Source organism: Abrus precatorius, unplaced genomic scaffold (assembly GCF_003935025.1).
Source record: "Abrus precatorius isolate BTA unplaced genomic scaffold, Abrus_2018 Scaffold8, whole genome shotgun sequence".
NCBI classification, from domain to species: Eukaryota; Viridiplantae; Streptophyta; class Magnoliopsida; order Fabales; family Fabaceae; genus Abrus; species Abrus precatorius.
The window spans coordinates 23,632,753-23,646,455 of record NW_020874428.1 but is presented as its reverse complement, the minus strand read 5'-3'; the positions used below and the strand labels follow the sequence as shown (position 1 = coordinate 23,646,455).

General features: G+C 27.9%; 1 protein-coding gene across 2 annotated transcripts; it reads left to right on the top strand.

Annotated features, from left to right (window-relative positions):
- The first annotated feature begins 1,608 nt into the window (after nucleotides 1–1,608).
- On the top strand, nucleotides 1,609–7,018 carry LOC113874998. 2 transcript variants are annotated; one of them, XM_027513380.1, is made up of 5 exons: nucleotides 1,615–2,241; nucleotides 2,348–2,463; nucleotides 4,857–5,100; nucleotides 5,271–6,053; nucleotides 6,154–6,963. In XM_027513380.1, the coding sequence occupies exons 1-5, from the start codon at nucleotides 1,843–1,845 to the stop codon at nucleotides 6,169–6,171; spliced, it is 1,560 nt and encodes a 519-aa protein (XP_027369181.1). In that variant the 5' UTR covers nucleotides 1,615–1,842; the 3' UTR covers nucleotides 6,172–6,963. The 2 variants fall into 2 exon arrangements, with proteins under 2 accessions (XP_027369179.1, XP_027369181.1); XM_027513378.1 differs by having other exon boundaries at nucleotides 1,609–2,241; nucleotides 5,271–7,018.
- Nucleotides 7,019–13,703: the final 6,685 nt, after the last annotated feature.

Below are 13,703 nucleotides of genomic sequence, written 5' to 3'. Positions count from 1 at the left end.
AAGAAATTTACAAAATTTTGGATTAGTATTTTTAAATAACATTTAACAATTATATTATGTTCATCACACTTCAAAAACGTATAAACCTTTTTTTTTTTCTGACTGACATGAATTAAATATACTAATTTAAATAGTTTAGTGTCTATGGATGTATTAATAATATTTTATTAAATATTTATATATTAAAAATTTAAATATTAATTATTTACCATAAAGATTAACATTATAGTTAAAAGAATGTGATTTTCATTCAAAATATCTATCATATAAAACATGAAAACTTTATTTATTTATTTTCATTCCTAATAAAATAAATACTATTTTATTAAATATTTATAAATACTTAAAAATAATCATCACTAAATAATTTTTTAAAGATTAATGTTAAAGATACACGAAAATGATTTTTTTTATTAAAGATATTTATTATACTAAAAATGAAGATGTTATTTATTTATTTTCTTCCCAAACAAAAGAAATTCAAATTAATATCCTTTAAATAATTCATAAAAATAAATATTAAATAAATTTATATTTTCACATATAAACATTTCTTAAGTAAATTCTTTTTTTTTTATCATAAAGAGCCTAATTTAAAAAAAAAAGTTACAAAATTATTTATAATTTTTAAACTTATTTTAATATTTTACGATCAGATTTGTAAAATAAAATTTTATTAAATAAACACCAAATTCAATCTTCAACCAATTGCACACAATAACCATTAAGAGGTAATTAGACTAGTGTCAAGCAGAAAAGAATTTCTGCAACGTAAGAAATTAGAACTCTAATTTAGATGGACAACCTCAATATAAAAACATAATTTTTAAACCATATTTAACTTTAATCTTTTAAAAATTTCAAATTAAGTATGTCTGTTTTTAAAAAATTAAATAAAGTTGTCCATGTCATCAAATTTATTACCTAAATATTTTAAAATTTTATTGTTTGCTTGTAATTTTTTAAATTAAACAGTTTTAAATATTTTTCCTTACCAAAATTTATTGATTAAAATATTAAACTGTATATAAAATAAAAAAAATCTCAATCTTTTCGTGTAAACTCTTATATCACATTTTATAAAGTAATTTCAATTTTATCATTTCTTACATAGAATTTATATTTTTAAAAGCATTTTATATCCTAAAACTATAGTAATAAAAAGTTCCTAAAACTATTAGAAATATCTAAATATCCATTAAATGAAAATTTTTAAGAGAAAATTCAAATTTAAACACTAATCTTGCGGCACACAATTTAAATTGCAGTGATAAAAAGTACATAGAAGGAAAAAATATGTACACAAACTTCTCTTCAAAGCGCTGCTCGCTGGCCCTGCACAGGGTGGCCATCATCATTATCAGCGTCCGTATTCGACGGTGTCGTTTTCAGAACCTAATCACAGAGAAGGGTCGGCCAAAGCTCCAACGTGGCACCGCCTCACCTTCAAAGCTGGACCCACATAAAGCTGACGTGGAAAAAGGACCCCACCAAACACTGCGCCTGGATCTCAAGCAATGCCCAAACCTCATTCTATAAACCATTTCACGTCCGCCACGTCACCCTGGCGCGTCTACTATTTATGTAACAACTAGGCATTTCTCATCTTCTCCATTTCGGGCATTGCTACCACCTGTTCAAGATATTATTTCTCTCTCTAAAACCGTTGGCATTCTCTCTCTATAAATCATTTATCAATTATCGGCTTCATTTTACAATCTCTGGAATCTGTTTTGCGTCATTTCTCGATTGTGATTCGAGGCATTTGATTCCAATCTTGTAACGGAAGCTAGGGTTTCGTGTTTCTCTGCTTTCTATCTGATTTTTTAAATCAAATTTGTTATGGCAAACTCGAGAGGACGTGATTTGTTTTACAACGACGGGATTGATCCCGTTGATGCATCGAACGGTGAGGATTTCGACGATTCTTCGTCTGTGGACGGTGCCTCTTCGTGCGGTGAAGGTGGATCTAGCGTGAGCTCTACTTCTGCTGGAGAGGACGGTGGTTCGAGGAGGCAGGTTGGACTTACGGAGCGGTTGACGGATATTCTCGTCGACGAAGGCGACGGCGATCTGTTGATTCAGCAGAGTAATAGGGAAGACCGGCTGTTACAGTGGCTGCAGGCTCTTGATATGCAAGTTATGGGAGCTTGTCGCGCTGATGAACGGTTGAAGCCCTTGCTGAAGATGAACACAGCCTGTGGCGTCGCTGAAGATCCTCTCCTGACTCAATTAACTCAGGTGAGATTCGTTCTTGATGATTGCGAAAACTCTTTTCTGTTTTTTGGTCGCTTTCTCTTTATGTTTGCTGAAGGAGTTTTTATGTTGTGTTTTTTCCGCTATACAGCATTTCGAGCCATCTGAGGTTGGAATGTTAGCTAGATGCTTCTGCGTGCCTCTTGTTTCGATCCGCGTTGGGAAGATCAGTACGGAAGGAACTCGCTTCTGTCCTACTTCCAATAGGTAATTTCAATTTTAAATCTGTGGAAGTGGAAATCTTCTTCCCCCCATCCCTCCAGATGCGATAAATTTCTTCGACTTTTTCATTTTGCGTAGTACGTGGATCGTTTGCATAAGTTATTTGCATTATGCATTCTGTGAGATCGAGTATAAGTTACTGTTAGCATATTACGTTCCTTTTCTTTTCCTTTTTGTTTGTTTTGTGTTTGTCGTCGTCCCCTTTTTTTGAGTTCCACAAATACCAACTCCGATCAAAACACGTCATTCTGCATTTTGATGCCAAGGCAGTCAAATTATCGACTGGAAAATCATTGTGTGTTTAGAATTATGCTTTATAGCCTGTGCAGGCTGCTCCTATAAATTAATTCATGGTGTTAGTAAAGTTTTGATGTTTTACAGTATGTCACAGATGTAAAATACTTGTTAGATAGTGTCTATGTGGGTTAGATAGTGTAAAATACTCGCAAGTTACCTATGACTGTGATTTGCATTCCTTATGGAGCATTCAATTCAAGCCCTTTACTTTTTGTTTTCAATTTTTATGATCATACTGGGTCATTTTTATTCTCTTGCTCCCTTGTTGGTAATAAGGCTGCATATTTCCTTCCATCATTTCCTGACCATCATTATTTTCGGAGGAAAAGGGATTTGGTCTGTTCCTTCTTTAGAGATGAGCTATAGTTTTTGCCTTCAGCTATATAATTTTGAGCGATTGAAATGCACATATAGTTTCCTTTTATCTGCGTCCACACTTGCGAAGAGGAAGCATTTTTATTGCAACTTTCTTTTCTTTTGGGTCAAAGTATTGGGAACTTTGTTTTTCTTTTCTAGGTCAAATGGGCCAATCCTGGTCGAATTCCTTTTGGGATTTGCCCAGTCCCGCCTGTGGGGTAAAGCTTACCCACACCACATAATTGACGCTGTACATAAGGAATTGTGAAATCTGTTATTAAGATTTAAGGATTTTGATTTCCCTGTAGAATTTCTTATCATTTTAATTAAGTTTATATATGCACAATTATATCTCTATATCTGTTTCCCTACTCATAGCTGTGTAATTGATCCCTCTACATGTTATTGTCAATTACTTGTACATTTTGTTTTTCTACTTGGCTATTCTATAGATTTGACTAGCATTTATATCTGTTAATTGTGAACTTATATCTATTATATTATTTTTGGTTTCCATTAATTTTGTTTACCTGTCTGCAGCAGTATGAAAATTCTTTTATGATTGGATGCTGTTGAATTTTCGTAACATGCTTGTAACATAATCTTACTGAAGTGTGTAATTTGTTGGATGATTCATAGATAATAATTACTAGAGTCTATAGTTTAGTTTATTGATGGTAATATGTTCATTCTTCCAAGTAAAAATGTCTTTTGACTTGTAGGTAACTGGGCGTATTCTATTATGATCTCTGAATTAAGAGGAAGTAAAGGTAGTTTCATGATCCTATATTATATATATCACTGTTCAGATTTTGAGATCATTATGGGTTTGAAGCTTTTGTGGGGTAAAAAAAACACTTGACTAGGGTACACACAATCTTCCAATAGTACATTTATTTGTTTATCTGTTTGTTTTGGTTTGCTGTGTATTTGATATTGCAAGTTATATGCGCTATGGTTATATGTCAAACACATTGTTTTTGTGAAGCCCCCTCCCATCTCTCCCAAATTCCTCTTCAATATGATCTTGTATGTCAGTGTCTTCTGATAATTGTCTGAATTAGCCCATATTTAATATGGATTTCACTAACTATTTGATTTTGATTTTTTATGCTTGTTCTAAAGTAATAAGCAAAATAAAGTGGTTAGAATTATTTATACTCTCTATGAAGTGGATTATCTGAATTGAAAATGATAGAAAGGGCTCAATGCTTTAGACTGATTTTTTTATTGTGACTAAAATTGCACTTTAATATTTCCTTTTGGTCATGATGATTTTGAAGTTGGAATGGGAAGCCAATGGCTTTGTGCTCAGAAAAATAATTAGTTTTTAGTATGATATTTCAATGTAGAAACACATTCTCTTAAGGATACCCACATTTTCCAACTTTTTGAAATTTTATACTCTTGTTGGGAAAATATTGTTGACAGGAATAACTTTGATGTTCACAGTGTTCATTTTTTATTTAGATGCATACCAGGAAAGACTCGGGTTTATATTTATGTTTCTAGTGTAGGAAAGGTCTGTACTTGTGTTAGGAGGACTGATTGCTTGTATTATTTTTTGGTTTAAATTGTTATGACTAGAAGTTACGTTGTTTATTGGAAGATTTCTGTTGTGCTATTGGGTTAAGGTTTTGAACTTTTAAAATTATGTTACAATATCTTCTTGTCTGATTAATTATCCCTTAATAAGGTATCATTTCATCTCGATTTGTTCACAGGGGTAACTTGACACTTGTACTACTGCCAAGTTCTGATCTTCGTCTCTCATTCATTGGGGATGATGGTAAAACTGAGAGGCTATTCACCCTTAACAGCAAATCTCAATGCTGTGCTGCTGCTGTTGATGAAATCCCTACTGACAGTTCTGGCCGATCCTTCCTTGTAAGGACTCCAGATACCAGAAATTTTTACTACTGGTGCTCCGAAAAGTCAAAGCTTCTGGGAGCTGAATTACTCGGAAAGGTAATTTTTGCAATTTTTCTTGCTCGGAATCAGTTGCTTAATTTAATAATTTTTATTATGGTATGATATTAGATCTGAACTTATTCTGCATTCTTCCTATTCTATCCTTTATGATGGAGTGTTTTGAATATTATTATTTTTTGCCATAAATTAATTTTCTTTTGATTCAGATGAAGGATTTGCTCCAGAGGAAACCATCCATTGCTGAGTTGAGTGGCATTAGCAAGTCAAGGCTTGACTTCTTTGCAACTCAGCTTCGGGCTTTTCTTGTGGGGACAACAGGGGGAAGCAGTCATGATAGTTCATTTTGTCCTTCAACATCTGCTATTTCCGTTGCTTGTGTTTCTGAAAATTCTCATCCTTCATCTTCAAAATTTCCCCGGTCTCGGAATATTGGAGGTCAGACAGCGAAGGGAGATACAACACTTTACCAGAGTATTCTTAGTCCAAGATCAAGTTCTTTTAAAGAAGTTCCCCCAAGAAACTTGTCTTCTCACAGGATTGCTGCCAGGGAGAAAATTAAGCGTCGTGGTGACAGTCACCAGCCAACAGTTGATAACTTGACGAATGATTCAGCAAACATCCTGGATTTATCATCAACTTCTGATCAAGACAAAGCTTCAGAAGTAAGCAAAAGTCTTACCTTTTCTCCAAGCTTTCTGGAATCTCTAGGAAAGCTTACTGTTCCATCAAGCCTTGGGCTGGATGGGGAAGTCCCTTCTGTAGTGCCCCCCCTTTTTTCTCCCTACTATTGTTGGTGTCCGCCAGGGATTTCTACTTGTCCTTCCATTACAGCAGTTACACAATCTCCCGACTCATCTATTGAAACACTGCCGTTTCCCTCAGGTGCTTCTTTATTACCCAACACTCTCTCGGCTAGCCTGTTGGAACCAGCACAGCCTCTTAATCTTAGTTCTTCAATGGACTTTCCTCCATTTCTACCTGATCCATTGGTCAGAATTTCGTTGCCTACTTCTCAGCAAATTCCCACTTTCACACCATTAATGTGTGATCCAATTGTTCACGTCCCAGTAATTGATGTGTGTTCTTCAGGTCAGGGCTATCTTGTGAGTGCTGGCCCTGCGATGGCAACTAACATTCCGCCATTGCATCCAAAGCTTGTGAAGCCACTGATCCCTGAATCTGATGCTGTGGTGAAGGGAGCTAGAGAGACTCTAAGATTGCTGATTAGCGGTTCAAGCCAGGATAACCAACAAGTGATGATGGACGCTTTGCCAGCAATTTTAACTAATCCCAGCGAAAACCAGAACCACGTACTTGTTGCTGGCAGCCGTGGTCTATATACAGGAACCAGAGATATTAATGTGATTGCGAACAGCATTGCTGCCATGGGATTTGTATCAATGTCCGGAGTATCCAAGGTAGACAATGGGGGCTATTCGGAGGTATGTGGCAAACATGGGATTTCTGAAGCAATAAAGAAATCCAACGATTCAGGGAGTGCCTTTTCGGATAATGCGAGGGAGCCTTCTTTGGATTCCAAGCAGTAGTAGTGAATAAATGCAATTGTGTTTTTTCTTTTTGATGTAGATCTCTTTTGTTCAGCAAATGTAGATATGTGCTGTAGTACTTTTGAATGGTTTTAAAAGTGCGAATTTCACCATTCAAACTTTGATCCCACGTAGTATGCCTTGAAAATTCTTTCTTGATTAGAAAATTGGAATGTGGCTGAATCAGATTTTGGCTAGCTGTTTACCCGTTTTCGGATGTACTGTGGTGTTTACCAAATTGGTACGGAACGCTGATATCCGGCTTCCTTTACAAGTTTGTGTTTGAACAATAGCGTAAAGTACAAGATGGCTATTGCCAATGTGATTGTAACATAGTGCTGACTCCTTCGAATTAACAAGTTGATTGTAGGTTTTGGGAGAGATTTGAAAGAGATTTTGAATAACTTTTGTAAGTTTTTAGTTTGTTAATTGGTATGTTTGTCATTTTAAACTTATTGAACTATATTTTATAATTAAATTTGTAATAAATTTTCATGTGATAAGAATTTATTGAATAAAAATTCAAATTCTTTATTTAAACACATTCTTAATCCTAAACTTGTTATAATTTTTGCTTAGATTTTGTCCAAGAGGGATGGAGAAATAACTGATTAAACTGTAAAATGACATGATAAATTAAGATAATAAAAATATATTATTTTAAGGGATAAGATTCAAGCAGTTTTGTTTTAGGTCCATGATTCGAGCAGTTTATTTTTTTTATTTTTTTTTTGGTCAAGAGTTTAGTAAAACCTAAGGGACTTTTTATTTTCAACATCTTTATTAAATGCCAAGTACTGCCCTTCCAAGTTCCAACCCACCCACCCCGGGCCTCTCTTCTTGCTTTTTGTGGGCTTTAGGCCTTATAGCTCGAATTGAATAGTGAAAGAAAACTTTGTTCTCCTTTTATTGTATAAAACCTTACTTCACTCAACTCATTTTCACCTACATTCGATGCACTTTCAATAATTTATCGTCTTTTACAATGGGCATTTAAATCAAAGTTAAGGATGATAATAAGTAGGGTACCATCCTGAAAATTTTCATATTCGTTTTTAAATAATTATTCTACCTGATTTTATATTTAATGAATTTTTTTATCTTCATCTTTATATTATATAATTACCTATTTTCTCGCATTTGTCTCAATCATATATAAATTTAATATTACATATATTTACTATAATTTACAGGTATATTTTAGAGATGAGTTATTAAAACCTATCTATTATAATCTAATGATTGAGAATTTTTTTTTTATCTAAAAAAGTCACTCGCACATTATACACATAATAAATAAATAAACTGTAATTAATATATATAATATTAAATATAAATTTTCTCATTATATATATATGTATATAATATGCAAATAAATAAATATAAGGACTGTAATACATATACTAATACTCATAATTTTATATATTTGTATACTTAAATTTATAGAGCGCATAATTATCTTGCTTGTTATAAATACTTCTTGCAGGTATTTATTTAATATTATGCGTATTGTTATTCCCAAGCAAAGCCAATTTTGTCTCTCAACCTAAAATAGAGCCTCGACCGCCAAAGGACCGTCTCTTTGGCCCTCAAGACCCATTCAATAACCTGTTTGATATTATATTTTTAATTGAGTCTTATTAATCGGTATTTAAGAGACTAATCAATAATTCTTTTTTATTAAAATTCATATTAAAATATAAATATTAACTGTAATTTTGTATTTTAATAAAATATTGTTATTTAAAGTTTTTAATCAGTGTACTTGAAGTACTTATTTAACATTTTGTTTTGGGAATTTGATATTAGGCTTATTTATTTTTTTAATGTTTTTTAAAAAACAAATTCTTAAAATAATGTTTTTTAAAAACAAATTTCTTGTCTGGGGTCTTTTTTGCCACGTCAAGACCTGTTTTGCATACTGTATAGACGAAATATATTTTTTTTTATTTTTTAAATGCTATTTCGTCTTTAGTATAGACGAAACTATCAGATTACGCCATGTGTCAACATCTGGTGTGTTTCGCCTACTACAGAGACGAAACTCAATGAATGGTGTAATGGATCATGATCTGGATCAATTTACGAAAATGGTTAAAAAAAAATTTATATTTGAATATTTAATTAATATTTATTAAAAATAGAAAATTATAAAATTTAAGAATAAAAAAATTATATAATTTTTAATTAACTTAATTAATAACTACAAATATATTAAAAATGTATATTGAAATTATACTATGTATACTGTATGATGCAAAAAAGAATACCCGCTAATAAAATTATAAATTTATAATTTTTTTTATTCAAACTAATATGTAAGTTAGGTGTGATATTTAAAAATCTTAATAATTTATATAATAAATATGTATTTTTTATAATTTTTATAGATATTTAAACTAAGATTAACAAATTCTTAACACTATATTTTTTTAATATATTTATAATTATTAATTAATTTAATTAAAAATTATCTAAATTTTAATAATTTATTCTTAAATTAAATATAATGATTTTTTTATTTTAATATATTTTAATTAAATATTATATTTTTTTCCAATACATTTCCATTAAATTCCAATGCTGCCATTATAAATTTATAATTTTATTAGCAGATATTCTTTTTTGCGTCATACATTATACATAGTGTAATTTCAATATATATTTTTAATATATTTGTAGTTGTTAATTAAGTTAATTAAAAATTATATAATTTTTTTATTCTTAAATTTTATAATTTTCTATTTTTAATAAATTTTAATTAAATATTAAAATATAAATTTTTTCTTTTTTTAACTACTTTCGTAAATTGATCCAGATCATGACACATGGCACCATTCATTGAGTTTCGTCTCTGCAGTAGGCGAAACTCACCAGATGTTGACATGTGGCGCACTCTGATAGTTTCGTCTATATTAAAGATGAAATAGCATTTAAAAAATAAAAAAATATATATTTCATTCATACAATATGCGAAACAGGTCTTAACGTGATAAAAAAGACTCTAGACATAAAATTTGTTTTTAAAAAATATTATTTTAAAAATTTATTTTTTAAAAAACATTAAAAAATAAATAAGCCTTGATATTAGGTCCAGGTTACAGTTACAGAGAACGAAAAGGAGGAGAACCACACACCTATACTGATTGTGGATCCCAAGTGGAGCTATGAGCTTAGGTCCTGTCTCAATCGAAGAACACCATTAAGCATTAATATTTGTGCCCAGGTGATATCAGAATGCCATAAGTATGTTTTTTTAATAATGTTTGATAGACACCCATTACATGTAGATGGAGAAAGATAATATTATATATGATAAGTAATATAAAGTAATAAACAAATATTAAAAATTATTTACGTTGTAAAAATGTCTAAATATTACCATTGTTTTTTAAATTGGTTCATAGCATTGCCTTCAAACCATGGCACATTCACCGTCAAAGCTCGTGACCAGCTGGATTGTTTGCCCAGGAAAAAAGTTTGATCTATATCAATTTGTTTTAATTATATATTTTTTTCTAATCTATTTTGAACTTTTAACATGTATTTTTAGAACATATATTAAAAAAAACAAAGACAAAGCGTAGGTGCAGGTACAAATTTGGATAATGTATGTTGTCCTTTAACGTTGTTGTAATTACTTTTAATACTAATATTTGTTATACAAATTATTGATATAAAATTTTAATTCTGATTATAGTATATATTACTAATATAAAAAGTATTACACTTAATATTTATCTTTAAAAAATTGTGGAATTAATTATAATTTTATCTTTTTATAAGTATTAATATGTAATCTTAATTTTCCATAATCTTTTTACAAATTCAAGCTCTCAAGTATTTTCATTGCTACAAAAATTTACTTTATTATTTTTTTTTTTAACTTAAAACTCTCAAATTGCTATTTTTACTCAAAGTATTCATAAATTGAATCAAACCCATTTTGTAAAAACTTATAAATAAATATTTATAAAAATAAAAATAATAATTAAAAATTTCCATGAGTTAAATCAACTTACGTATTTCAATTTTTTCAAATTAAATCTGTATCATTTGAAGCTTTTTCTTTAAATTTTATCAATATTAACATACAAAATTTCAAATATTATATCATCTACTTAAATACATCAATTTCATCAAAATTTCACTAATTTTTGTTGCTTTATAACATATTTTAAATTATTTCATATTTCAACTCTTCATGAATCTCTAACTTTTTTAATAGAATATTATGTTTTAAGACTTATAGATAAAAGAAATTTGACAAGATTGAATTTGCCTAATTAAAAAAATCTGTGACTTAATTTACTTAAAAAATTTTAGAAATAAAAAATATTTAAAAAAAGGTAAAATTTTATTTAAAAAATTTAGAAATAAAAATTTTACTTAAAAATATTTAAAATTTGTGAGTATTTTACCATAAAAGATTAAAATAACTGTAAATACTTAAATTTTATTTAAAAAATTATTTTTATTTTTAATTTTCTGAATTTTATTTATAAAAAGAGAATGAAAATATAGTGCTTAACAAACAAAATTTTGTGAGAAAAATTTAAAAATAATTTATTAAAGAAAAATAAAATATTATAAATAATTAAAACCTTAAATCAATGTTACTTTATACATGAAAGGAAAATTTTAAATTTTTAGTTTATGAAAAACCTTAATAACAATTGGGAAAAGAAATATAGAGAAAGAGATTCAAGAATTCGAGAGGAGAGAGATCTTTCTGAAAATATAGTAGAGGAAAAAAAAAGGAAAGAAAAGAGAAACGGAAAAATACCAAATATTAGAGTTTCAAGTAAGTTTTATCATATATTTTATAGTAATTTTTTTTATATACATTGATACTTTGAATGAGTATTTCATACATTAAATAAATTTCATAAATTTTAATAAATAAATTTTACAAACTACTGCTACTGCGAGTTGCCACTACCACTCAATATGTCATTAAAGTTCAGTTGCAGCTGATCATCACACTTTTTCACTATAAAAGTCTTTCTTTCATCATTTTTTATCTTTTTCTTTCCAAATCACACTACTTTTAATTACTCCATTTTTCACTAGTCATTCTTTTTTCTAAATAATTACTTTCAAACACTCAAGATCCACTACCACTCCATCCATCATTTTTCCTCTCTCTCTCTCTTCCTTATTATCCCCAACTACAAAATCTATCATAAAAGTTTTTCCCTTACTCATCCTCCTTTTTCTCTCCCTCTATCCTACTAACTTTTACTATCCAAAACTATGACTTCCATTAATCTTATCTCTACCTTTTTTATGCCTTTTTTTTTTCTTGGAGAAAAACACGTCCACAACTCTAAAATTCTATACCCCTCAAATTTAAAAGTTTAGATATTTTCTCTTTTTATTTATTTTTTGAGTTTGAATTTTTATAATTATTTTGTTTTTTTTTTATATTTAGCTCAACGTATATTTCCTTATTTTAGTTTTTATTTTTATTTTTATCACTATTATTATTTTTAGTATTACTATTATTAGATTATTATTATTATAATTTTGTCTAAAGATAATGTTCTTATTATTTTATTTTTATTTATGTTAGCCTAGTTTAAATAAAAAATATTTGATTTTATTTTAATTCTTTTGATACTATCTATTGATTTTCCCAAGTAATAATAATTAGAAAAATTATAATAAGAGGTTATTAAAATTAATTCAACATAATTTTTTTTATCTTATTTTATCATAGTATATTTGAGTTGCTTTTTTTTTAAAAAAATAGATTATTTTACTCTAACATTAACAATAAATTCTCTCTATAATTGTTCATGTTATTTCATTGTTTATATCTTAATTATATGTTAGTTATTTATTGTTTACAAATATTATCTTTTATTTTATATATTATATAGTTGTAAAATGTTGATTGATTTAATTTTATATTTATAATTTGCTTTCTTTTATTTTATAAATAATAAACTTATTTTTTTATAAAAATAAATAAATAATAATATAATTGTATCAATTTATAATACTAACTTATAACTTTTCTATCGTCATGTATTATAAAATGATGAAGGCTAAGTGTACCTACGTACTTTGACTTTACACCATATTAATTTATTATGTCTTGTTTTTAATTAAGTAGATAATTATCTTAATAATTGATCAAAATATGTTCCTTTTCAAATGACTAACTTACTAATCAATCAACTAATTTAAATCTAAATTGTTTTATCAATAAAACAATATTATAATACTAATATATAGGGACTCTACTTTTATCTTTTATAAATTGTTAAAACTTACATGTATTAACGTTACCTTAAGTTTTATATACTATTAATTTATATAAAAATTAAATCTAACTTCTAAAATTAATCAATTATATGATTATTTTTATTTGATGAAAATGTATCATTTAAATAAAAACATTTTTCTATTTTTTATTATAAAATTATTTATTTAATTAAATTAAAACATTTTCATGCAACAATCTATAGTGTTATTATGTAACGTTTCTGTCTTTATACGCTTTAAATTGTTAAGACTTTTGTATATCACTATTACCTTGAGTTGAGTCATTTGCAATATAAATTTATCAAATGAAGTTTTAATTTTTTTTATTAAATAAATATCTTCTTTGATCAATTCAAAATTATTCCTTTTATTAAATAAAATTAATTTTAAATTTTAAATTTTTTTATATCATATTTCTATCTTTGATAAATTAAATAACTAAATATTTAATTACTTAATTTTATTTCTTTATTTTATTATATATGTTTACAACATGGATATGTGATTTATATTGGTTTTGGTTATTCAATAAATTATAAGAGATTGATGAATAGTTTACACAATCTTAAATTCTCTTACAACGTAATGATAATTAAAATATTTCATTTACAAATAAAAATATTTTTTTAACATTCTTAATCATAATATAGTTGTGTGATCTCTTTTTATTTTATACATTATTTATTGTAGGATACATGTATAAATGCTTTATTTTTTATTATAAATGTTATAATCTTATAAAATTAATTTTAATTTCAAAACAATTTTTTTTATTAAACGTAATATTAATCAACTAACTTCATAATTTTTATAATAAAA

What these genes read in the sequence shown, in the direction of transcription:
- LOC113874998 (XM_027513378.1), top strand. Translation starts at nt 1,843, where the DNA reads ATGGCAAACTCGAGAGGACGTGATTTGTTTTACAACGACGGGATTGAT. An exon ending in TCCTGACTCAATTAACTCAG is followed by an intron (nt 2,242 to 2,347) that starts GTGAGATTCGTT and finishes TCCGCTATACAG; the next exon opens with CATTTCGAGCCATCTGAGGT. An exon ending in GAGCTGAATTACTCGGAAAG is followed by an intron (nt 5,101 to 5,270) that starts GTAATTTTTGCA and finishes CTTTTGATTCAG; the next exon opens with ATGAAGGATTTGCTCCAGAG.